The sequence below is a fragment of the Bombina bombina genome, chromosome 3, assembly GCF_027579735.1.
Source record: "Bombina bombina isolate aBomBom1 chromosome 3, aBomBom1.pri, whole genome shotgun sequence".
NCBI classification, from domain to species: Eukaryota; Metazoa; Chordata; class Amphibia; order Anura; family Bombinatoridae; genus Bombina; species Bombina bombina.
The window spans coordinates 1,062,527,453-1,062,554,968 of NC_069501.1; the positions used below are offsets into that span (position 1 = coordinate 1,062,527,453).

Below are 27,516 nucleotides of genomic sequence, written 5' to 3' on the forward strand. Positions count from 1 at the left end.
TGTTGTTCCCTCTTTGTATCCTAATCCTAAGAATTCTTTGGAGAGATCCTTACATTCTTTGGATGTGGTAAGAGCTTTGAAATATTATGTTGAAGCTACTAAAGATTTCAGGAAGACTTCTAGTCTATTTGTTGTATTCTCTGGTTCTAGGAAAGGTCAGAAAGCTTCTGCCTTTTCTTTGGCATCTTGGTTAAAGCTTTTAATTCATAAATCTTATTTGGAGGCGGGACAGTCCCCACCTCAGAGGATCACAGCTCATTCTACTAGATCAGTCTCCACTTCTTGGGCTTTTAAGAATGAAGCTTCAGTTGATCAGATTTGCAAAGCAGCAACTTGGTGGTCTTGGCATACATTTACTACATTTTACCATTTTTATGTATTTGCTTCTTCTGAAGCAGTCTTTGGTAGAAAAGTTCTTCAGGTAGCTGTTTCAGTTTGATTCCTCTGCTAATGTTTTAAGTTTTTTTTTCTTTTAATTTATGAGAAAAACTTATTTTTTGTGGATTTAATTTTTTTCAGCGGAAAATGGCTGTTTTTATTTTATCCCTCCCTTTCTAGTGACTCTTCTGTGGACTTCCACATCTTGGGTATTTCTATCCCATATGTCACTAGCTCATGGACTCTTGCCAATTACATGAAAGAAAACATAATTTATGTAAGAACTTACCTGATAAATTAATTTCTTTCATATTGGCAAGAGTCCATGAGACCCACCCTTTTTCTGGTGGTTATGATTTTTTGTATAAAAGCACAATTATATTTCCAGTTCCTCTTTTTTTGTATGCTTTTTTACTCCTTTTTCTATCACCCCACTACTTGGCTATTCATTAAACTGAATTGTGGGTGTGGTGAGGGGTGTATTTATAGGCATTTTGAGGTTTGGGAAACTTTGCCCCTCCTGGTAGGATTGTATATCCCATACGTCACTAGCTCATGGACTCTTGCCAATATGAAAGAAATTAATTTATCAGGTAAGTTCTTACATAAATTGTTTCTTTTCCAGTTTCAGGGTTAGCCTTTAGAAGTCAGCAGGGTGAATTTCATTTTCTAAAAATTTGAAATTGATCAATTTTCAGAGCTAAATTAGTTGAAAAGAGTTAAAATAAATAATGAAAATATATTAAAAAGTTGTTTCATTATGCATAACTAAACATTTTTTTTATTTTTTTTTTAAATAAGTTTTTTATTGAGGTTTTCATAAAATACAATTGTGAACTAGTGTACAACAAATACAATGAATGGCATATCGTTGAGAATTACAATGCAAGGATATCATAACAATAAGAAACTTTTAAAACCATAGGGAATTTGTAGTACATATGAGAATATGAACCTCTTTTTATCCATTATGTTGCCCTCCACTACTGCCAATGGGTAATTATCAACTCAGTAGAGTGTGAATACTGTAGCGAGGAGATGCTTTCTTATATGTGCGTAATATGATGGACTATACTTGTTGCGGTGAATTGAAAAGAAACTGAAATTTAACATGGGAAAAGAAAAGATGATAAATTAACTTGCAGGGCTGGAGAGGGAAAACAGAGTCAATAATGAGGTGTACTGCAAGACTTGCGAATGAAAAATGTAAGGGAGGTGCAGCATAGGCAAGATAAGCCGCCTTTTTAACTCTCCTTGCTAAGGAGGTACATTATATGTATGAGGGGGGGAGGTGATAGTACAAATAGCGTAGTGCACACAATACCTTAAAGTCAGGCAGAATATCTAGGTGGAAGATCCTGCAGGCAAATCTGTTGCTAGGGTGTACATGGAGTTGAGTCAATTGTGTGGCAAATCATTGTTATACCTGACACAGGAGGGTCTAAAGCTCTAAAATAAAAGATCCAATATGAATTATGGGTTATGAGGCTCAACTGTAGTAGCATGAGGAAAGGAGTTATATACGATGGCAAGAGTGTGGGTCCAGCTCACAATAAAATAACATACTGAATGCTGGAAGAGAGTGTGACATCTCATAAGGCAGGGATGGTCAGGATTACAAGTAGAGAAATATAGTTAGTATGGTAATGGAATATGTAAATGGAAATGGGCAGATTACGACATAGGCAAGATAAGTCGTGTTTTTAAGTCTTCTAAATAGGGGGTGCATTATTAAGTTATTTTTGCTAATAACAGCAGTAATAATAAGAGGGGGTGGGGGGGAGAGGTGGAAGTTTGAATATAGTAATCAGTATATATATAGGGGGCAGGTATCATAATGGGCAGTATGTAATAAATGGCTATAATGAGAGTGCTGAATGGAAGATGATTGTATATGAGGGTAGCAACCTGTCGTATAGCTTATAAGTGTAGATTGGGGCTGGCGTCATTCTAATATGAGGAGGAAAAGAGAGCCCTGCTGCCTCGGCCGCGGCAGCCTGACCTCTATTTGATAAAATTATAAGCATAGCCCAAAGGCACATCAAAGCAGAAAGACAAGATAATTAGGTCATGTAGGTGTATAGGGATCATTTGAGATGTAAAAATGATTGTGTATTCAAATGTATACCCTACACTAAATATTTCACATTAGTGTAATATACAAGAAAAGAAAAAGCTAAGTGCATATAACTATTTGTGACATGGTTATCTCAGCTTCCTACAGACCTAGAAACTTGAAGGGTACCTCTACTGTTCCAGTAACCTAAGAATCATATAGTATATGCATAGCCCACAGCTGGTCTAAATCAAAAGAAATTTAACGATCACTAGTGTGAAACTTGAACAAATGTTAACATTGGGAACCTTAAAATGACAATATTAAATTATAAACAGCATCATTAAACTAAGATTGTAGAGGCATAATACAAATGTAAGATGAAACAATCAGCCATGATGGCGTTATCTTAAGATAGTCCAGGGGGCAAGATGCTCATAAATCAATAACGCAGCAGCTCAAAGTAGTATGCTAAGAGACCTTAAAACATTAGTAGAATAGTAACAACATACTCGCTGTAGACATTTTAGGTATAAGTCCATGAATCCAGCTAAGCTATATGTGGCAGCAGAGCTAGGTATGGTAATCAACATAAATCCTTTAGATCCTATATAATTTTACAAATGAAATAAACAATCCTCATCCGTAAAGCTTTGTACGCATGAAACAGCTAGACACAGCTGAAAAACTAGTGTCCAGAACTTCGTATAAGTAGAGAGGAAAAGTGAGTGTATTATATGCTGTATGCATTATAAGTAAAGGTAATATGGTGATTTAGTAGCCTGTATGCGATACCTGTCCACAGGGAAATTACAGTCTCAAACAGAATCAAACTTTCCTCAGTGCTGCATTGAGAAAAGAGGAAAAAGGCTTCCACTATCCAATACCATGCCTGGAGTCAGCCCGTCCAAAGAGTGGTAAGTAATAACAACGCATCAAATGCCAAGAAGACAAGTAGCCAAACTCACTTAAGCTCTGCATCGCAAAACGGCCGCCATCAAGGGAAACCGCATGAGTAAGACCCATCAGCTCTGGATAAATCACGCCTCTGTGTGGCTGACCATTGCGGTGGCTGGGGCTAGGCCGTTGGGTGGATGACGGTACAGACATCGGGGCACAAAAAAGAGCATGTACGTTCGTTGCCTTTGTAGCGAGATAAGCGCTGTACACCTCTGGGGTCTTGTAACTGTTGTCATAATTCTTAGAAGAGATCTCTAGTGGCCTGCTCTCCGCTTGTCTGTGTCGCAGCGCCGAGTCAAGCGCTATGTGTGCGGACGTACTAACAGGATGAGTAGCCTCTGGGGGCGTTGCGTGTCCAGCCACGGGTGTCTTGTTTATAGCAGCGTTCCAGAACAGGTAATCCACAGCATGCTCACACTCCTCCACTAAACTGTTGCAATGAGGGGGTAGAGGACGCCGGGGCCCCAAAGCGTCGTACCTTGCCGGGGTAGCCATGTGATTGGGTGAATGAGCAGCATGGTCCGTAGGGGTGCTTTCAATCCTCTTGGATGACAAAAAGGACAGTTGTTCAAATACACTATAGCACCCATCAAGAAAGGTGTATATGTCACTCATAATTTGCTCCGCAGTTTGCATAATTGGAGTGAGCGGAGGGCGCTTGGCTTAGGAATAATGTTGGGCCCAAGATGGCCGATTTCAGAGTTGCCACAATCTAAGTGTCCCAAAGTCGCAAAATGTTGTCAATTTCGCGGAGCTCACAGTAGAATTAGGTTCCCAAGGCACTTATGCCGGTCAGTATTATAAAAGGATTCAATTAATAAGCTAGAACAGTCCTTAAAATTGCATTGTATACATATTATAGCAGGAGCAGTTGAAATGTGCGACTGGATAGCTTCATAGTTGGCTCCGCCCCCCATAACTAAACATTTTAAATAAAAATCTCAAGGTGTTTCTTTAATTTGTGCTGTGATCTAAGTAGTCACTGTGTAAAATGTTGCACTGTCTGCTACATTTCACTGTTCTTTAAGTGACACTTTTTATATGGACAATAACTCAAAAAGTTAGGAGCCATGGCGCCTAGGTTTGTTGAGTCCCTTCTTAAAGTGATAGTAAACTTTGTCCTGTCCTTATTTTAGTCCAAGTTCTTTTTTTATTGAGATAGTTTCAAAAAAGGTACAAAGTCTAGTCGACAATGCAAGAACAAAATTTACGTTAACAGTACACAGTGATCAATTTTTCTTAAAAGAAAAATAAAATAAAATAAAACAAAAACATATAAAAAGGCGGCCAATTAGGCCAGGAAGTTGTGCCAACCAGATTGATATAAAGGGTTGTACAAGAGCATATACATGTAACTGGTAATAAGTCTTCGTCTCCACAGATGAATATGACTGAATATTAGATAGGTTATTAGTATGTAAGTGAAGGTAGGTCTCCAACTCAATTTATATATTGGGCCCACATGTCTTGGGCAATGATAAAAAGGTCTCTAGTGTCTAATCGGAAGGATCTATATTCCTCCAATTCTATAAGGTCAGTAACCTTATTTCTCCACAATGTAATATCTGGAGGGTCCGGGGATTTCCAATTTTTAGCAATGAGTGACTTAGCGCTATTTGTAAATATGCGGAACAGGATACTGTGTGCTTTGGAGGGGAGCTTAATATGCTTGTTCAGAAGATATATGAGCGGGTCTAAGGGTAATAATAACTGGAAAATCTTCTCAATCTCTCCTATGACAGCTCTCCAAAATAGGTTTATGCAGTTGCACCACCACAACATATGGCCCATGCCACTTCCCACATGGCCGCAGCGCCAACAGCGGTTCCCAGTTGTGGGATACAATTTATGTAAACTTCTGGGGGTGAAATACCAGTTATGGAGAATTTTATAGTTCATCTCCACCAGCGCTGCCGATGAAGAGGACGATTTAGTGTTTGTAAATATAGAGGATGCTGTCTGGGGGAGAATAACTCCTAGTTCCCTTTCCCAAGACTCAACAGTACTAGGTAGATTACCAGGGGGGGCTGAGTTAAGATTGAGTAAATCTTTAATAGGGTATGGTTTAGAGGGATAGTAGAAGATAACAATATCTCCAACTTAGTCATGGGTCTAAGCATGTTATGTTGATGTTTGTGGGTTGTGATATAGTGGTGGACTCTCCTATACTTAAACCAGTTATGAGCCCAGCTAAAATTCAGTTCCTGGAGTTTTGTCTGTGAGTATAGACTCTCATTCTCTGAAAGGTGATGTACAGCAACGTCGGGATAGGGGGTAGAGTCAAAGACATGAGGCCCCAGGTCAGTCAAGGTGAATTCTGGGTTATGTAGCCACGAAGTAAGCGGGGAAGGCTTGGAGGAGAGGTATGGATTCAATCCATTTGCTCTCTCCCACTGAGTTAGGGTATCTCTCTGGTAATAGGATTATCTATGTTTTTAATTACGCTTTCAAAACTGGGGGACCAGCAAATGGAGTGTAGGTTTAGGTCTGTATGGAAATGTTCCTCTAGGAGAATCCACCTTTTCCGAGTCTTATGTAGCCTCCAGTCAAGAATACTTTGAATGTATATAGTGGATCTATATAGTTCTAAGTTGGGGACCCCAATCCACCATGAATACGGGGAGTCAACATTATCTTTTTATTCTAGAGTGCCCACCTTTCCATATAAAGGAGTTGAATACAATACATATAAAAGTCTGGGGAAGGCAGTCATTTTTATCAAATTAATTCTGCCAATCCAGGAAAGATGTCTAGAATGCCAAGATGAGAGCTCACGTTCCAGAGATAGTTTAAGAGGAACATAATTTGGAGTCAGTGTATAACTTAAATTATCAGTAAGGTTTATGCCCAGGTATCGTAGGGAGGTTCTGCACCGGCGGAAGGGGCAAGTTAATTCAATATGTTGGGCAAGGGCATATGGCAATGAGACCCCTAGGTATTCAGACTTAGAGTAATTGATGAGAAAGTTAGTTTATTAAAAAGTGATAGTTCCTCTAAGAGGATGGGAATTGACTTGTCAGGAGTAGTAAGGGAAAACAGCACGTCGTCCGCAAAGAGGGATAATTTATAGGTCTCTTCTCCAATCGTTATACCCCTAATATTCGGGTTTTGTCTAATTTTGGCCGCAAAAGTCTCCAAGAGACAAACAAACAATACAGGGGATAGGGGACACCCTTGTCTGGTGCCATTCGATATCGGAAAGGGGAGGGAAAGTATACCATTTAAAGAGATTCGGGCGCTAGGGTGAAGAGTAGCCCTGAGAAAGGACCACCTCACCCAGTCAAAGGCCTTCTCCGCGTCGGTTGAAAGCCATATCACGGGATGGCCCTGTTTTTTAGAGTGCCATAAGAGATGAAGATTACGCACCGTATTGTCCTTTGCCTCCCTAAAAGGGACAAACCCAACTTGGTCCTGGTGGATAAGGTATGGGAGGTGTTGGTTTAGTCTAATAGCTATTATTTGGGCAAAAATTTTAATGTCTGCGTTTAGCAGAGAAATCGGTCTATAATTGGGGATAAGATCGGGAGACCTATTTGGTTTCGGGATTACAGAGATATGAGCTTGGAGGGAATGGGGAGGGAAGGATTTATTATTGTCGATGTCAGAAAAATGGGCCAAGAGGTGAGGGGCAAGAATATCGATAAATCTGGAGTAGTATGAATGGCCAAAACCGTCCGGGCCTGGAGCTTTGCCGGGTGGGCTTTCTGTAATTCTTTTAAAGTAAAAGGCGATTCCAAATCAGATTTCTGGTCCGTTGTCACGGAGGGAAGTTGAAGTGAGGCTAGGTAGTTATTAATATCTACAGGGGAAGGTGGGATAGATTTTCTGTCTAAATTATAAAGATCCTCGTAATAGGTTTTGAAATTGTTAGCAATATCATTAGATGTGGACCAGACCTTTCCTTTATTATCTTTTATAGACATAATATATCCTCTAGAGGACTTATTTCTTAACAGACGTGCCAGCAATTTGCCCTGTCTATTTCCCCCCTCGTAGAATCTCCTCCTAAGGAAAAGGGCTCTACGTTTGGCTTCCAAACCTAAAAGAAGGTGTCAGCCGTAAAGGACCAGCTCAGGATTCAACCCAACTGCTAGCGTGAAAAGTAAAAAACACACGCTAGCACACTGAGAAATATCCTGGACGTGACCCACTCAGGATTGAAGAAAGCAAATGTCCTTTTAAGAAGATAAATAAACTAAGAGAAATTCCTTTAGCAAGTAATAAAGCAAATGTCCCTTTAAGCAGGTTAGTAAATAACCAAGGATTCCTTTTAGCAGGTTTGGATAAGCAAGTGTCCCTTTAAGCAGGTTTAGTAAACAAACTGAGATTCCTTTTGGCAGGTTTGGATAAAGTAAATGTCCCTTTAAGCAGGTTAGTAAATAAACAAAGATTCCTTTTAGCAGGTTTGGATAAAGCAAATGTCCCTTTAAGCAGGTTAGTAAATAAACAAAGATTCCTTTTAGCAGGTTTGGATAAAGCAAATGTCCCTTTAAGCAGGTTAGTAAATAAACAAAGATTCCTTTTAGCAGGTTTGGATAAAGCAAATGTCCCTTTAAGCAGGTTTAGTAAACAAACTGAGGTTCCTTTTTGCAGGTTTGGATAAAGTAAATGTCCCTTTAAGCAGGTTAGCAAACAAACAGAGATTCCTTTTATCAGGTTTGAATAAAGCAAATGTTCCTTTAAGCAGGTTAATGAACAAACAGTAATATCCTCCTCTTATTAGATTTGAATAAAGCAAATGTCCCTTTATGATGATTATCAAACAAACAGATATTCCCTTTAGCAGATAAAGCAAATGTCCTTGTATGCAGGTAGTAAACAAACATAAAATCCTTATTAGCAGGTTTAGGCAAACTGGCAGAGAATATTCAGGCAAGGATTCAGGCAAGGAGAAAAAAGAATTACTCACTTACAGGTCCGGTCCGGGAGATAGAAAAGAGAAAACAAACGGGCGCAAATTCAGATCTCCCGCCGAGATTTGAAGGCAGGGAGACTCTGACGTCAGGAGGAGAGCCAGATACCGCGTCACGTTGCTAGGCAACGTGACGTGATACAGAGGGGATCTGTGAGCCGCGGCGACACGGCAATGAGCAGATCCAATTCATGACAGCACCCCCCTCTCAAGGACCCCTCCGGGGGACAGGACCAGGCCTAGCAGGATAAGCTTTGTGAAAGGCCTTAATCAAAGCAGGGGCGTGAACATGCCGGGCTGGTTCCCAAGTCCGTTCCGTGACCGGATAACCCTTCCAATGGATGAGATAGTATAGTTTCTTGCCACGAAGTTTGGAATCCAGAATGTGAGCAATCTCAAACTCAGGCTGTCCCTGTACCAAGAGAGGCGGAGGGTTGGGTAGAGATTTAGAAAATCTATTAGATTTCACCGGTTTCAGGAGAGAAACATGGAACACAGGGTGAGCTTTGAGAGTCTTGGGAAGAGCAACTCGATATGCAGTAGAACAAACTTGACCCAGTATTCGGAAAGGACCCACATATCGAGGCCCCAATTTGATAGAAGGTTGCTTGAGATGAAGGTGACGAGTAGAAATCCACACCTTGTCTCCAGGACGAAAATTAGGAGCCTTTTTCCGTCTGCGATCAGCAAAAAACTTGTATCTTTTAGAAGCTTTGGAAAGAAGATCACGTATTATACGCCAATGTCGAGTTAATCTCCGAGCAGTTTGATCAGAAGCAGGATTTTCAGAAGAGGAAGTATACAGAGGAAATGTTCTGGGTTGAAATCCATAAGCTGCAAAAAAGGGAGAAGATTGAAGAGATGAATTGTAACGAGCATTATGAGCCAACTCCGCTAAAGGAAGATAACGAGTCCAATTAGAATGATGATGGTCCACATAATGTCTAAGGTAAGTCTCCAGACATTGGTTTACTCTCTCGGTTTGACCATTAGACTGTGGATGATGAGAGGTTGATAAAGAGATTGTAGTGCCAAAATGTTTGCAGAGCCATTTCCAGAACCGAGAAACAAATTGTACCCCTCTATCGGAAACGATGTCCAAAGGAAAACCATGTAATCTCACGATATGCAAAAGGAAAAGCTCAGAAAGTCCCTTGGCAGATGGAAGACCAGGCAAAGGAATGAAATGGGCAGACTTCGTAAACCTGTCAACCACCACTAAAATAGTGTTGTTTCCGGCAGAAAGAGGAAGGTCTGTAATAAAATCCATAGATAGATGGGTCCAAGGCTGGTGAGGAATGGGTAAAGGTTGAAGTAAACCAGAAGGGAGTTGACGAGGAGCTTTATTTGTAGCACATTGAGTGCAAACTGAGACGTAATCTTTAACATCTTGAGAGAGAGTAGGCCACCAGACATACTGTTTAAGATTCCGAGTCGTGTTACTGACGCCAGGATGTCCAGAGAGAGGACTATCATGAGCCCAATGGAGAATCTTTGGACGGAGATGTTCAGGAACAAATAATAAACCGTCAGGAGATTTAAAGGAAGAAGGAATATCCTTTTGAGCAGACTGTAACTCCTGTAAACAAGAGGTTGATAATTGAGCTATGACTTCTTGTGGATGAAGTATGGTACCAGATTCTGGAGTAGAGGTAGATTGAAACTGCCTGGATAAGGCACCCGCTTTTATATTCTTAGAACCAGGTATATAGGAAAGATTGTAATTAAAACGTGAAAAGAATAAAGACCAACGAGCTTGTCTGGAATTCAATCGTTTGGCAGTTTGGAGATAAAGAAGATTTTTATGATCCGTGAGTATGGAAAATGGAAAGGTAGTACCCTCCAACCAATGCCTCCATTCGTCCAGAGCCATCTTGATGGCTAATAATTCCTTATTGCCAACGTCATAATTTAATTCAGAAGAAGTAAATTTCTTGGAAAAGAAACCTACAGGATGAATCTTACCCGTGTCAGGTATTCGTTGGGAAAGAACAGCCCCAGCAGCAACAGAAGAACCATCCACTTCTAGGATAAATTGAAAATCCGGATTTGGGTGACGGAGTATGGGTGCAGAAGAAAAGGCCTTTTTGAGAGACTCAAAGGCCTTAATAGCCTCTGGGGACCACTTTTTACAATCTTGCCCCTTTCTAGTGAGTGACGTGAGAGGAGAAGTAATAGTAGCAAATCCTTTGATAAATTTCCTGTAATAATTGGCGAAGCCAAGAAACCGTTGTAGAGCCTTAAGAGAATCAGGTCTAGGCCAATCCAAAATGGAAGAAAGTTTATTCGGATCCATTTCAAATCCAGATTCAGATATTACATAACCCAAGAAGGGTATGGATTTTTGATGAAATGAACATTTCTCCAATTTGGCGAACAGATGATTGTCTCGTAACCGTTGCAAAACCTTCCTGACATGGTGTACATGATCTTGATAATTGTGAGAAAAAATTAAAATATCGTCAAGGTAGATAATGACGAAGGAGTTCAAAAAATCCCGAAAGATCTCATTGACGAAGTGTTGAAAAACAGCAGGGGCATTACACAGCCCAAAAGGCATAACCAGATATTCATAATGCCCAAATCGAGTGTTAAAGGCTGTCTTCCATTCGTCTCCTTTGCGCATGCGAATAAGGTTATAAGCACCACGAAGGTCCAGTTTGGTAAATATTGTAGCTCCTTGAAGATAAGTGAACAGTTCAGGAATAAGAGGCAGAGGGTAACTATTCTTGACTGTGATTTGATTCAAACCCCGATAATCAATACAAGGTCGCAGTCCTCCATCCTTCTTTCCCACAAAAAAGAAACCAGCCCCAAGAGGAGAAGAGGAAGGTCGAATAAAACCTCTAGCCAAACTATCTTGGATATATTCCTCTAAGGCAACATTCTCTGGCCTTGAGAGCGGATACGTCTTGCCACGAGGGTAGGTTGCCCCAGGAAGTAGATCAATGGGGCAATCAAAAGTACGATGTGGGGGAAGACGTTCTGCTTCTTTCTTGGAAAAAACATCAACGTAATCTTGATAAGGTGTGGGTAACGACCCAGAGGTGTCAATAGTGAGAGCAATGGTGAGAGGCACTTTCGTGGGAATCTGAAGACACCTATTTTGACAAGTATATCCCCAGGAAATGAGTTCGCCTTGAGTCCAGGAGAATACAGGATTATGTAACTGGAGCCAGGGAAGACCCAATATTATGGGAAATTGAGGAGTCGAGATTACATCAAAACATATTGTCTCTGAATGAAGAATTCCAACAGAAAAGAGAATGGGTCTAGTAGCAAACTGGATAAGTCCGGGACCCAAAGGATCTCCACTAACAGTGGAGACTGGAATAGAATATTCCTTTTTGCTTAATGGAATAGAGTGAGTAGTTACAAATGTGGAATCGATGAAGACTCCTCCAGCACCAGAGTCAATAAGAGCTTGAGTATGAATCCTGTCTCCTCCAATTTGAAGAGTAACCGGGACAAAAAGTTTATTATTGAGGGAATGAGATCCTATTTGGCTTAACTTAGTTCCCTGGACAGAAGTTAAGCCCTGGCTTTTACCGGTCTGGTAGGACAATCTTTTAATAAATGTCCTTTAAGGCCACAGTATAAACACAGTCCAAGAGATCGTCTCCTCAGACGTTCAGTTTCAGTTAATCTAATGGTGCCAATTTCCATTGGTTCAGTCTGATCGGAAGGTGGAGAAGCGGGAGTTAAAGGGTTAGAGATACGAGGTACCAGACGAAAAGGACGATTAGAAGCTTTCTGATTTCTCTCTCTTTCTTGTTGGCGTTCGCGGTATCTGGAATCGAGACAAATACAAAGATTTATCAGAGCCTCTAGAGATTCTGGGATTTCACGATAGACCAACTCATCTTTGAGACGTTCAGAGAGTCCTTTGCGAAAAGCTGCTCTAAGAGCTCCCTGATTCCAGGTAGTCTCAGAAGCTAGAGTGCGAAATTCAATAGCATATTGAGATACAGGTTGACCACCTTGTCGTAAGTCTAGAAGAGAAGCTTCAGCAGCGGCAGACCTCCCTGGCTTATCGAAGACATTTGAAAAGACAGAGAGAAATGTATCCACATCCTGGAGTATTGGATCATTCTTTTCAAGCAAAGGTGATACCCAGGCTAAGGCTCTACCTTTCATTAAGGATATAAGGAAAGTGATTCTAGAGGAGGGAGTTGCAAAGAGAACTGGACTATTCCGAAAATGAAGGCGACACTGATTCAAAAAACCCCTACAATCCTCAGGATTCCCATCATATTTGTCCGGAAGAGGTATCCTGGGACTGAGCTGAGCTTGTGTCTGATTGGTAGGATTCGTAGGGGGAGAGGGATCCAAAGGAATAGGATTAGGAGGTATAGGAGCAGCCATATTCTGAAGTAAAATAGTTATCTGATCCAACTTTGCGTCCAAGGATTGTAAGTGGGTAGCATGAGATCCCAATAACTGTCCCTGGTGGGTCACGGCCATGGATAATTCAGTGGGGTCCATTTTTATGGCCCGTTTGTAATGTCAGCCGTAAAGGACCAGCTCAGGATTCAACCCAACTGCTAGCGTGAAAAGTAAAAAACACACGCTAGCACACTGAGAAATATCCTGGACGTGACCCACTCAGGATTGAAGAAAGCAAATGTCCTTTTAAGAAGATAAATAAACTAAGAGAAATTCCTTTAGCAAGTAATAAAGCAAATGTCCCTTTAAGCAGGTTAGTAAATAACCAAGGATTCCTTTTAGCAGGTTTGGATAAGCAAGTGTCCCTTTAAGCAGGTTTAGTAAACAAACTGAGATTCCTTTTGGCAGGTTTGGATAAAGTAAATGTCCCTTTAAGCAGGTTAGTAAATAAACAAAGATTCCTTTTAGCAGGTTTGGATAAAGCAAATGTCCCTTTAAGCAGGTTAGTAAATAAACAAAGATTCCTTTTAGCAGGTTTGGATAAAGCAAATGTCCCTTTAAGCAGGTTAGTAAATAAACAAAGATTCCTTTTAGCAGGTTTGGATAAAGCAAATGTCCCTTTAAGCAGGTTTAGTAAACAAACTGAGGTTCCTTTTTGCAGGTTTGGATAAAGTAAATGTCCCTTTAAGCAGGTTAGCAAACAAACAGAGATTCCTTTTATCAGGTTTGAATAAAGCAAATGTTCCTTTAAGCAGGTTAATGAACAAACAGTAATATCCTCCTCTTATTAGATTTGAATAAAGCAAATGTCCCTTTATGATGATTATCAAACAAACAGATATTCCCTTTAGCAGATAAAGCAAATGTCCTTGTATGCAGGTAGTAAACAAACATAAAATCCTTATTAGCAGGTTTAGGCAAACTGGCAGAGAATATTCAGGCAAGGATTCAGGCAAGGAGAAAAAAGAATTACTCACTTACAGGTCCGGTCCGGGAGATAGAAAAGAGAAAACAAACGGGCGCAAATTCAGATCTCCCGCCGAGATTTGAAGGCAGGGAGACTCTGACGTCAGGAGGAGAGCCAGATACCGCGTCACGTTGCTAGGCAACGTGACGTGATACAGAGGGGATCTGTGAGCCGCGGCGACACGGCAATGAGCAGATCCAATTCATGACAGAAGGGCCAACTGGTTTTGTTTGTGTTGTATCTGTTCAAGTAGTGAATGGGCTTTGGGATGTCTTTTGTGGGTATCCTGCAATTTTTCTAGTTCTTCCAATACATTTTTAAGTACCAGTGAGTTTTGTCTGTTTCTGTCTGCTTTAATTGCAATTAGTTCCCCTCTTATTACGCACTTATGTGCTTCCCATACATGAAGAGGAGAAACATCAGGGGTGGAGTTGATCAAGAAATAGGATTCGAGTTTGTTTTGAATTTGAATCTGTGTCATTGGGTCGGACAGTAATGATTCATCTAGCCTCCATGTACGTTCCTGTCTCTGAGAAGTGGGCCAGTTCAGTGAGCAGCAAATCATGGCATCGTCCGACCAGGTTATGGGCAGGATATTAGTAGATTGGACCAAGGCTAAACTAGTTACATCTATCAACAGGTTGTAAATGCGTGAATAATTTCGATGGGGATAAGAATAAAACGAAAAATCTTTTACTAGTGGGTGGTAAACTCTCCAGGCATCATGGACGTTTAGTTTTGATATGTGGGACTTAATTAGTTTTAACGTTTTCTGGGGTAAAGAGGATGTTCCTGTTGAACAGTCTAAGTTAGGGTCAAAAGATAGGTTAAAGTCACCCCTCATAATCAAACTGCCCGTAGTGAGTTCGGAAATTATGTTGCAGGATTGGAGAAAAAACTGAGCAGGACAGGAATTGGGAGCGTAAATATTGGCGATAGTGATGACTTTATTGAAAAGTCGGCCAGTGATCACAACTAATCTACCCTCTCTATCCTTGAAAATATTAGTAAGATGGAAAGGGATCTGTTTATGGATTAAAATTCCTACTCCATTATGTTTTGTGGAATGTGAGTAAAGGTACACCTGGCCAAATTTCCTGAGAGACTGCAGAGGTTCTCTGCCCCTCTTAAAATGGGTTTCTTGAAGAAGGATAATATCACATTTGAGTCTTTTATAATCTCTCAGGGCTTGGATCTCTTTTGGGGAATATTAAGTCCCTTAACATTGTGGGGCAGTAATTTAATAGACCTGGGGTGTTCAGCCATAGTTAGTGGAAATGGTAGAAATTAGGCTTTTGTGGGCCGAAAAAATATGTAAGAATGTAGTCCTATCTAACGAGTAACAATGTCCTCTTACCGGGAAATTCTGGGGCAGTGAGGTAAGAGTAGTAAGCAGGTAATTAAACATACGTTTGCATACCATCCGTGAAGACTTATAGTGAAAATAAAAGGTATACCCCTGAGAATAGACATAGTTACATACAAATGGACATAGTATAGAAACGTTTGAATATGAAATCGTGCTGGTACACAATACATTAACACATTCAAAAACTGGTAAAGCACTTCTGGTAAGCACAAATTGAGTAGACCATAACAGAAAAACCCATAAACATAAATAAAAATATGAACTTTTACAATAACAAGTGGTGCGCAGAAGGGTCTGAAAATACACCATTCAGGGGGGTGGAATGATGTTGGGTAACCTTTTATGGCAATCAAAAATAAAATGACTGAAAGCATGGCATTCTAGTGAAAATGAAATAGAACTCAATCGGGCATGTAAGAGCGAGAAAACAAAAGCCTACATATATAGACAATAATGTTAAGTGTTCATACAATACCACTGGAGCAACTCAGGGGAGGACTGCTCTTAGAAATATAGGCCTGTAGTCGAAATGTCCTCTGTTAAAATACTAGCTTGACAGCAACTCTCAAAAAGGGTTGCTAGAAGACTTAGGAATCTGCAGTGGATGAGGTCGGGCCTGTTTTGCGTCTCTTAGGTAACACTTTCGACCAGGTCGGTCTTTGGTCTCTTGATGTCCCTTCTTCTGACTGGTCCATCCGGGTAGGGAAGTCTATAATCTTTTCAGGTGGTGGGTCAAAAGAAAGGTTGAGTTTCTTAGAAATGTCATCTAGGTCTGAGAAACTTTTGTAAACAACTTGGCCTGCGTTAAATGAAATAATTAGGCTGAAAGGGAAACCCCAACGATATCTAATGTTCTTTTCCTGAAGGACCTTGGTTATAAAGCGAACCTCTCTCCTGCGTTGGATTGTTTGGGGGCATAGGTCTAGGAAAACCTGCAAAGAGTGGCTGCGAAATTGGATTGACCGCCTGGTTCTTGCAGCCTGCCAAATCTTCTCCTTGGTGGTATATTTTAGAAATCTGAGAATAACATCTCTGGGGGGAGCAGGAGGCCTGGCGGGTGGTCTGAGGGCTCTATGGATTCTTTCTATGTCTTCATTTTGTAGAGTTGGTGATTGAGGAAGGAGAGAATGGAAAAGTTCAGTAACATAGGCCCCGAGTTGATCTTGAGAGACCTCCTCGGGTATCCCTCTTAGTCGCAAATTGTTCCTCCACCCTCGATTTTCGAGGTCCTCTATCTTGTCATTTAGATTCTGAAGCATGGAATCATGAACAGACAATTGTTGGGAGTTTGAGCTAACCATATTGTTAAGGTGGTCCTGGCCCTCCTCCAGAAATTCCATCCTAGAACCCAAATCATTAAGGTCTTTATTTAGGTCCTTAATTTCTTCCTTTATGAATTTTTTAATAGATTCTATGTCAGATTTAGAAGGGAGGCTAGCAATCTGAGATTGAATGGATTGCAGAGGATCCTGTACATTAACAGGGGCTGAATTAGCTGGGGTTGAATCCAGGGATTGCATAGTGTCTAGGCCTACTGCTTCTTGCGGTTGAAAAAAGGATGAGACTGATGGCCCCAACTGGTGTAGTTTATTCTGTTTTTCAGGCTTGTTACCTTTTTTGCTTGCCATACTAGGATTGAAAGTGATACAGGTAAAGGATCGTGTATTAGAAAATAATCCCTGCCTTCAATTCAGAGGATTATGAACCGTGAAGGTATGATGAAGTAGCTAAAGATAGTATTCTGTTGGTTAATTAAGAGGTTTGATGGAGTAGCCACACACGGCAAAAGGAGCGTTATCTTGCAGTAAATAGTACTTGTGCATGTCAGTAACAAGCAATAAGTTCTGGGAGGATCTGCTACCCCTAAAGGCCTCAGTAACAGCTCGTGTGGAGAGGTTATAAACCCAATGTCCCAATCAGAAATAGTAAAGTCAGCTGTCCCAATATAGCTCCCAGGGAACCACTTGATGCCTCTGTGTTATGGCTATATTACTGCGTGAGTAACTACGATACCTGCGTTTTCCACGTGGCTTGCAGGAATGAGTCCGGATCTCCTATGCTGTTCCGTATATCACGCCCCCAGCTGTAGAACATACACGGTGTCGGGGATCAGAACACCCGCTGGTAACAAGGTAGATGTGATGTTTATCACGGGTTTCTGTATAGATAGAACCAAGCAGCAGGTCCGTAGGAATGAGAGCGCTCCTGGTCGGCAAGATGGCAGCCGCGGCTTCTGTCCAAACAGCCCTCCGCTCCTCTGTCAAACTCCTCTATGCCCGTAATTGAGCCCAATATAAAGGCCAGCTAGTTAAGGGCTGATGTTATGAACAATTATGGCCACATTAACTTATATAGATGCCAGATTAATGCCTAATAGGGCCCAACAGCTCCGGAGCTCAGTCACAATGCGTCCATGATCCAGCACGGCGAAGCTCCGCCCCCCTGTCCTGTCCTTATTTTAACTTAAAGTGACACTCAAGTCAAAATAAACTTTTATGATTCAGATAAAGCATGCAGTTTTAGACACTTTCCAATTTACTTTCATTATAAATTTTTGCACAGTCTTTTTATATGCACACTTTCTGGGGAACAAGATCTTACTGAGCATGTGCACAGGCTATACGTATACTAGTCTGTGATTGGCTGATGTCTGTCACATGATGCAGGGGGTCGGAAAATGGGAGAAAAAATAAATTAGCCAGAATGTTTTTTTACTGCTCATTTGAAATTCAGAGTAGGTGTTATTACATTGTCTTTTTATTATGCATTTGTTAATTATGTAATTCTACTACACTGAGAGTGGTCTTTTAATCTATGGGTCTCAATAACCTCACATACAAATTTAAACTATATAATATATATTAGAATTTTTTTCATAATTATACATTTTTATGTATTCCTCAATTGTGAGCATCCTCCAGCCCCCTGCAGTCACACTTCTTTTTTTATTTTCCTTGCGCATCCAATCAAACTGTAAATCGTTCCACAGCCTTTCCACTGTGAGAGCTGTACACGCATGCGCATCTTTCTACACGCTCGGCCAATCAGGAGTGTTTCATGTTGTCACACATTTTGCGCGTGCTTGAGAATTAAGCACTTGTGTGTTGATTCTCAGTTTACCCTGGTCACGCCAAAGTAAACATTGAATTGTTCATTCTAGTGCGATTCATTGTTTACTTGGATTTGTGCCAATAAGTGTCTTACTACGGAATAGAATTCAAATATATGTATTGTGTATTTTATAATGTTGATTTCACCACTGAACATAAGTTTTACATTTTATAATAATTATTTAGAGAATTCTTGTCTATGTAAACAAATTTTTTAGCGAAACAAATTAATTTCACACTAATGCAGACATTATTTGCACTATATAATATTGTATTTGTATGTAAAGGAACATCATTTTTTTGGCTATATAATTATTTATATTTTTGTGGTTATAGTTGTAAGTGTTATGATTCTAAAACGATGAAAAAGGGAATTACAAAAGTCTCAAATAATTGTCTATAAATAATGTTAAAATATATATATAATTTTTTTTTTTTTGTTATAGATTGTCAAAACTAGGCTGTATTACTAATTCCAATCCTTAGCACATTCATAATAAATTACTAGTGACTTTAGTTTCATAAAAAGGATTTTGGTCATTTAATTTAAATGCCCCAATATTTAAATAAATATTTTTAGGCTTAAATTTTACTTGCAAAGAACATGTAATGTGACAAATTATAATTACAGATGAGGATATTATCAGTTTCATAAAAATTTTTTTTACAGGGTAACCATTTAAATTCTTACATGTAATGACTATTTACAAAATGAATTGCTTAAAATTTTTAAATAATATATATATTAATCATACATAAAAATGGACATCAAATTTTGATTTGTTATAATTATATAAGATGAACAAGGGACTAAGCTTTTTTTAAAAAAAAAAATATGCTTTATTAGCATAAAACAAAATAATGGTAAACGTGTTTAATTATGGGATTATTAAATGTATAACTATGAATCTATCTTTATATTTAACTATATATTTCTGTCTGTTTATTTCTACTTATTATAATTACGTTTGTTCAGAGAAAACTAACGCTTCCAATAATTTTTTTAAGATATATATTATTTTTTAATTTATGTTAATAAACTGATAAAGCCTTCCTTTTTCTCAAATTTTGAACACAGTTAACCTTTATATATTAATTATAAATCATTTTTAAATTGATTTAAATTTTTCGCTCATTCTGACTGATCCTGTTGTGCTCAACACCAGACATCGCTGGTCTTTTAATGGGGCATTTTTTTTTGATAGCCTGGTCTCACCACCAGCGTTAAAACGGCGCTATTTCAGTAGGCCTGCAGGAGGGATGGAGGTCATAATAGTACAGTCTTGCTACTGGCAGAGAGACCCGTGTTATTACAGCCTGAAAAACCCTCAATGCCCAGCGATGTACAGTGTATGTGGTGGTCGCTAAGGGGTTAAATCAAGACTTGCTTCAACTTTGAGGCCTATCTAAAATAGTACTTTATGAAGATTCTGTTTTTGGCTTATATAGATTAGACTGATTGTTCCCTTCTTGCCCTATTACCTGTCTGCATTAACTTCTTCCTTACTGCCAATTCTATTTTAAATGGACATTGTAGTTAAAAAATATGTAATTTGTTAGTACTTTTTGCTTTTGTTACTGTGATGCATTTCTCTTGTAAGATGTATCGAGTCCATACTTGTGAGATATTCTCCTTCCTAACAGGAAGTGGCAAAGAGAGCACCCACAGCAGAGCTGTCTATATAGCTCCTCCCTTAGCTCCACCCCCCAGTCATTCTCTTTGCCTGCTTAACTGCTAGGAAGGGTAAAGTGAGTGTGGTGACAAAAATGTTAGTTTTTATTTTCTCAAGCAAAAGTTTGTTATTTTAAATGGTACCGGTGTGTACTATTCACTCTCTGGCAGAAAAGGGATGAAGATTTCTGCAAGGAGGATAATGATCTTAGCACTTTGTAACTAAGATCCACTGCTGTTCTCACAAGGGCTGAAGAGTACAGGAAAACTTCAGTTGGGGGAACGGTTTACATGCTAAGCTGCTTTGAGGTATGTTCAGTCTATTTTTTTTCTAGACAGACTGTGATAATTCTAGAAAAGGCTGGCAATATCCCCATGAGGGAAGGGTAAGCTGTATTCAGACACTTAGTAGGAATCCCAGCTTGCATAAAGGGCTCATTGGTTACTGGTGACATTGTTAGGATAAAACGTTTTTTTATTGCAAACATATAGTTTTTTGAGGGACTTTAAGGGGTCATTGTGGCTTATTTAAGGGTTATTAACCCACATGGATAGTTTAGAAACACTCTGGTGTGTTTCTTTTAGGCCCCATAACATCAAGTGAGGTGGGAGGGGCCTATTTTCGCGCCTCAGTTGCGCAGTTTCTTTTACTCAGAGACTTCCAGCTGCTTCTCCAGAGGGTCCTGCTGTGTTTGAGGGCTTAAAATAAGTTTTTTCCCCCACAAATCAAGGTAGGCTCCACAGCATAGCTGTGGCAAGGTGCTGAACGTTTTTTTACCGGTTTTTGATGTGTTGTCAATCCGGTTTTTACATTAAGGGGTTTATCGTTTATTTGTCTAGCTGTGCAATCTTACTAAGGCTTTATGATGCTACTGTAAAAATGTTGTAAAGTTTACTGCTTTTTTACACTGTTTTGCAGAGTTTGTGCATCTTTTTTTCTCTTAAAGGCACAGTACCGTTTTTTTCTAAGTATTATTTGCTTTGATTAAAGTGTTTTCCAAGCTTGCTTGTTTCATTACTAGCCTATTTAACATGTCTGACATCAAGGACAATCCTTGTTCAATGTGTTTAGAAGCCATTGTGGAACCCCCTCTTAGAATGTGTCCCACTTGCACTGATATGTTTATAAATTATAAAGAGCATATTTTAGAACTTAAAAATATAGCAATAGATGATTCTCAGACAGAAGGAAATGAGTGTTTGACATCTAGCTCTCCCCAAGTGTCACAACCAGTAACGCCCGCACAAGTGACGCCAAGTACCTCTAGTGCGTCGAATTCATTTACTTTACAAGACATGGCCACAGTTATGAATAAAACCCTCACAGAGGTTTTTTCTAAACTGCCTGGTTTACAAGGAAAGCGTGACAGCTCTGGGTTAAGAACAAGTGCTGAGCCGTCTGACGCTTTAGTAGCCGTATCCGATATACCCTCACAATGTTTTGAAGTAGGGGTAAGGGATTTGTTATCTGAGGGAGAAATTTCTGATTCAGGAAAGACGCTCCCTCAGACAGATTCTGTTATGACGGCCTTTAAATTTAAGCTTGAACACCTCTGCTTATTGCTCAGGGAGGTATTAGCGACTCTAGATGATTGTGACCCTATAGTGGTTCCAGAGAAATTGTGTAAAATGGACAAATACTTAGAGGTTCCTGTTTACACTGATATTTTTCCAGTCCCTAAGAGGATTGTGAATATTGTTACTAAGGAGTGGGATAAACCAGGTATTCCGTTCGCTCCCCCTCCTGTTTTTAAGAAAATGTTTCCCATATCTGACACCATGCGGGACTTGTGGCAGACGGTTCTTAAGGTGGAGGGAGCTATTTCTACTCTTGCTAAGCGTACAACTATACCTATCGAAGACAGTTGTGCTTTCAAAGATCCTATGGATACAAAATTAGAGGGTCTCCTGAAGAAAATTTTTGTTCATCAAGGTTTTCTTCTCCAACCTATTGCGTGCATTGTTCCTGTAACTACTGCAGCTGCTTTCTGGATCGAGGCTCTTCAGATGCAGACTCCATTAGAAGATATTATGGATAGAATTAAGGCCCTTAAGTTGGCTAATTCTTTCATTACAGATGCCGCTTTCCAACTGGCTAAATTAGCGGCAAATAATTCAGGTTTTGCCATTTTAGCAAGCAGGGCGTTATGGCTTAAGTCCTGGTCTGCTGATGTATCATCAAAATCTAAACTTTTGAACATCCCTTTCAAAGGAAAGACCCTATTCAGGCCTGAACTGAAAGAGATTATTTCAGACATCACTGGAGGGAAAGGCCATGCCCTCCCTCAGGATAAAACAAATAAAATGAGGACCAAACAAAATAATTTTCGTTCCTTTCGGAAATTCAAGGGTGGTCCCGCTTCAGCTTCCCCTGCTGCAAAGCAAGAGGGGAATTTTGCCCAATCCAAGTCAGTCTGGAGACCTAACCAGGCTTGGAACAAGGGTAAACAGGCCAAGAAGCCTGCAGCTGCCTCTAAGACAGCATGAAGGGGTAGCCCCCGATCCGGGACCGGATCTAGTAGGGGGCAGACTCTCTCTCTTCGCTCAGGCTTGGGCAAGAGATGTCCACGATTCCTGGGCTTTAGAAATTGTGTCCCAGGGATATCTTCTGGACTTCAAAGACTCCCCCCCCCCCCAAGGGGGAGATTTCACATTTCTCAATTGTCTGCAAACCAAACAAAGAGAGAGGCGTTCTTACGCTGTGTAGAAGACCTACATACCATGGGAGTGATCCGCCCAGTTCCAAAAGCGGAACAAGGGCTAGGGTTTTACTCAAACCTGTTTGTGGTTCCCAAAAAAGAGGGAACTTTCAGACAAATCTTGGATCTCAAAATTCTAAACAAATTCCTCAGAGTACCATCATTCAAGATGGAGACTATGTGGACTATTCTACCGTTTATCCAGGAGGGTCAATATAAGACTACTGAGGACTTAAAGGATGCGTATCTACACATCCCTATTCACAGAGATCATCATCAATTCCTGAGATTCGCCTTTCTGGACAGGCATTACCAGTTTGTGGCCCTTCCATTCGGGTTGGCCACAGCTCCCAGAATTTTCACAAAGGTGCTAGGGTCCCTTTTGGCGGTTCTAAGACCGCGGGGCATAGCAGTGGCGCCTTATCTAGACGACATCTTAATTCAGGCGTTGACTTTCCAGCTAGCCAAGTCTCACACGGACATCGTGTTGGCTTTTGGGAGATCTCACGGGTGGAAGGTGAACAAAAAAAAGAGTTCTCTCTTCCCTCTCACAAGAGTTTCCTTCCTAGGGACTCTGATAGACTTGGTAGAAATGAAAATATTTCTGACGGAGGTCAGAAAATCAAAACTCTTAACCACTTGCCGAGCTCTTCATTCCATTCCTCGGCCATCAGTGGCTCAGTGTATGGAGGTAATCGGACTCATGGTAGCGGCAATGGACATAGTTCGTTTTGCCCGCCTACACCTCAGACCACTGCAACTATGCATGCTCAAACAGTGGAATGGGGTTTATGCAGATTTACCTTCTCAACTGCATCTGGACCAGGAGACCAGAGACTCTCTTCTCTGGTGGTTGTCTCAGGACCACCTGTCTCAGGGAATGTGTTTCCGCAGGCCAGAGTGGCTCATAGTATTGACAGATGCCAGCCTGCTAGGCTGGGGTGCAGTCTGGAACTCCCTGAAAGCACAGGGCTTATGGTCTCGGGAGGAAACTCTCCTCCCGATAAACATTCTAGAACTGAGAGCGATATTCAATGCGCTTCAGGCGTGGCCTCAGCTAGCTGCATCCAAATTCATCAGATTTCAGTCGGACATCACCACTGTAGCTTATATCAATCATCAAGGAGGAACACGGAGTTCTCTAGCTATGATGGAGGTAACCAAAATAATCCGATGGGCGGAGGATTGCTCTTGCCATCTCTCAGCAATCCATATCCCAGGGGTAGAGAACTGGGAGGCGGATTTCCTAAGCCGTCAGACTTTTCATCCGAGGGAGTGGGAGCTCCATCCGGAGGTATTTGCCCAGCTGACTCAGCTATGAGGCACACCAGAATTGGATCTGATGGCGTCCCGGCAGAACGCCAAACTTCCTCATTACGGGTCCAGGTCCCGGGATCCCCAGGCGGTACTGATAGATGCTCTAGCAGTGCCCTGGTCCTTCAATCTGGCCTATGTATTTCCACCGTTTCCTCTCCTCCCACGTCTGGTTGCCAGAATCAAGCAGGAGAGAGCTTCGGTGATTCTGATAGCACCTGCGTGGCCACGCAGGACTTGGTATGCAGACCTAGTGGACATGTCATCGGTTCCACCGTGGACTCTGCCAATGAGGCAGGACCTTCTAATCCAAGGTCCTTTCAAGCATCCAAATCTAATTTCTCTGCGTCTGACTGCTTGGTAATTGAACGCCTTTTTTTATCAAAGCGTGGTTTCTCTGAGTCGGTCATTGATACCCTGATTCAAACTAGAAAGCCTGTCACCAGGAAAATCTATCATAAGATTTGGCGCAAATATTTTTATTGGTGTGAATCCAAGAGTTACTCATGGAGTAAGATTAGGATTCTTAGAATATTGTCTTTTCTCCAAGAAGGATTGGAGAAGGGATTATCAGCTAGCTCCTTAAAAGGACAAATTTCTGCATTGTCTATTATTCTTTTACACAAGCGTCTGGCAGATGTCCCAGATGTTCAAGCGTTTAGTCAGGCTTTAGTCAGAATCAAGCCTGTATTCAAACCTGTTGCTCCGCGATGGAGCTTAAACTTAGTTCTTAAAGTTCTTCAAGGGGTTCCGTTTGAACCTATGCATTCCATAGATATTAAGCTTCTATCTTGGAAAGTTCTGTTTTTAGTAGCTATCTCTTCGGCTCGAAGAGTTTCTGAGTTATCTGCTTTACAGTGTGACTCACCTTATCTTGTTTTCGATGCAGATAAGGTGGTTTTACGTACCAAACCTGGATTCCTTCCTAAGGTTGTTTCTAATAGGAATATCAATCAGGAAATTGTTGTTCCATCGCTGTGTCTTAATCCTTCTTCAAAGAAGGAACGTCTGTTGCACAATCTTGATGTAGTTCGTGCTTTAAAGTTCTACTTACAAGCAACCAAAGATTTCCGTCAAACATCTTCATTGTTTGTTGTCTATTCTGGTAAGCAGAGAGTTCAAAAGGCTACGGCTACCTCTCTCTTTCTTTTTGGCTGAAAAGCATCATCCGTTTGGCTTATGAGACTGCTGGCCAGCAGATTTGTAAGGCGGCGACTTGGTCTTCGCGTCATACTTTTTCCAAATTTTACAAATTCGATACTTTTGCTTCTTCGGAGGCTATTTTTGGGAGAAAAGTTCTACAAGCAGTGGTGCCTTCCGTTTAAGGTACCTGTCTTGTCCCTCCCTTCATCCGTGTCCTAAAGCTTTGGTATTGGTATCCCACAAGTATGGATGAATCCGTGGACTCGATACATCTTACAAGAGAAAACAGAATTTATGCTTACCTGATAAATTTGTTTCTCTTGTGATGTATCGAGTCCACGGCCCGCCCTGTCTGTTTAAGACAGGTAGTATATTTTTATTTGAAAAACTTCAGTCACCTCTGCACCCTATAGTTTCTCCATTTTCTTCCTAGCCTTCTGTCGAATGGCTGGGGGGGGGGTGGAGCTAAGGGAGGAGCTATATAGACAGCTCTGCTGTGGGTGCTCTCTTTGCCACTTCCTGTTGGGAAGGAGAATATCCCACAAGTATGGATGAATCCGTGGACTCGATACATCACAAGAGAAAGAAATTTATCAGTTAAGCATAAATTCTGTTTTTGATGATATTACGGGTTATATACATGTTTGTAAAGCTACTTTGATTCATTATGTTACAATGTATACATTTCTCATGTCTTTCTCTATTTTGTAGCTATCACGGGAATTCTGGGGAGGTTGGTTGCTACGTGGCTCCTCGTCCATTAAGCAAAGAAAATAACTACTTTGAGGTAATCTGTTTATCACTTCTCCCCATCTTGTTATATTTCATCAATGCACTTGTGTAATCTTAGTATTAGACCCACTGGCTATGTAGTGGAAGAGGGTAGAGTCAAATACATATAGTACTTGATGCAGGAAGTAAAGGAGGGCACTTTAGCTATAGACTGAATATTAGATAGTCAAAGTAGGATGCAGATCAATCAGAATATATCAACTCAGTCAAGTAAATGGCTGGCAGGATAATTGGAACAAGAGGCACTGCAAACCTGGCATAAACTATTTTGGATTGCTGAGAGCACAGTTCAGCAAGCAAAGCCTTCTAATCAAGCAAGATAATATACAGGAATTCAGGCACAGTTAACAGAAGTTAGGTCAGAGCAAGCACAGGCACAGCACAGTCAAGATTCAAAGGCAGGTCAAGACACCATATGGGGTTATACACAGAAGTCAGCGTAAATTATTCTCCCAGCCAGAGTACAGACAAACTGTCTCAGTACAAGAGATGTACATTCAGATGCTTTGGTAGCATCCAAATCCGCAATAAGACGGCCGCTGGTGCCGTTTGGCTCTTTAGACGCCCACATTTAACAAACTAAGACCTGGATTTGTGATGTTAGTATGTTGCACTTTCACAAGAATAAATACGGCTCTGAAAAGAGCCGAATGGCATAAACGTCCACTTTCTTTCACATTTGGATGCTAAAAATGTATCTGTATGCACACCCCTACTCAATACCCAGGCCTCAGAGCAGTGTGCCTCAAAGTATGCATTGGTCAAACTGGCACTCTTTGGCAAGCTGAACCAATGTGGCTGCCACTAGCAAAGCAAGGCTGTGACACTGTCTCCTCCTGCTTATACTTTGTTTCTGTACCTGGTGTTTAAACACCGATTTCATTCCTCAATCTTTCAGTTTCATTGTACTTTGGCCCAGATGTATCTCTTCCCCTTTTGTAAGCTCTTGCCAAAGGCTTCTTTGCAGAAATTCTTCCGTTTGGTGAGCTTCACATAATCTTTGGACAAGTGATGCTGAAATGTTTTGTACTTCTTTTATCATTTAGCTGAGCATGCACTTCAGAGGCTGCTATTTACTGCCGACTTGTGACCCCAATGATGTTTAGGTCATGCTTTCTACTTGATCTTGTTTTTCTTTAAAGATTGACATTCATTTCTTAACGTGCCATATTTTTTAGCTTGATTGACACTCAAACATATAAGTTATACTCAATCATTGAGTTTTTTAGCCAGTTGCTTGTACTATGTTTTTACATGCTGGAACATACTATGCTTTGTTCTCTTGGTATTCTTTGTTGAAAGCTAAATTTAGCTAGGCTCATATGCTAATTTCTAAGCCCTTGAATGCCACCTCTTATCTTAGTGCATTTTGACAGTTTTTTTTTACAGCTAGACAGTGCTAGTTCATGTGTGCCATATAACATATAACCTTGTGCTCACTCCCTTGGAGTTACCTAGGAGTCAGAACTGATTGGCTAAAATGCATGTCTGTCAAAAGAACTGAAATAGTCTGCAGAAGTTTAGATACAAGGTAATCACAGAGGTAAAAACTATATTAATGTTACCGTGTTGGTTATTCAAAACTGGGAAATTGGTAACAAAGGGATTATCATTTTTTTTTTTAATCAATAAAAATTCTTACGTAGACTGTCCCTTTAATCCTCTGCAGGGCTAAAATGACAGTATACACCAATTTGCATATAACTGAATGTAATAGACACTACTATAAAGAGAAATCCATTGAAAGGGGCTGAGAAA

General features: G+C 40.5%; 1 protein-coding gene across 1 annotated transcript in view; it reads left to right on the forward strand.

The window, feature by feature from the left end:
• SPRYD3 (SPRY domain containing 3) overlaps positions 1-27,516 on the forward strand; it is a 76,431-nt gene that overhangs the window by 13,418 nt on the left and 35,497 nt on the right. Inside the window, exon 3 of the mRNA XM_053708327.1 lies at positions 25,678-25,753. Coding sequence (XP_053564302.1) covers positions 25,678-25,753 — 76 coding nt within the window. The remainder of the gene's footprint in view (positions 1-25,677; positions 25,754-27,516) is intronic.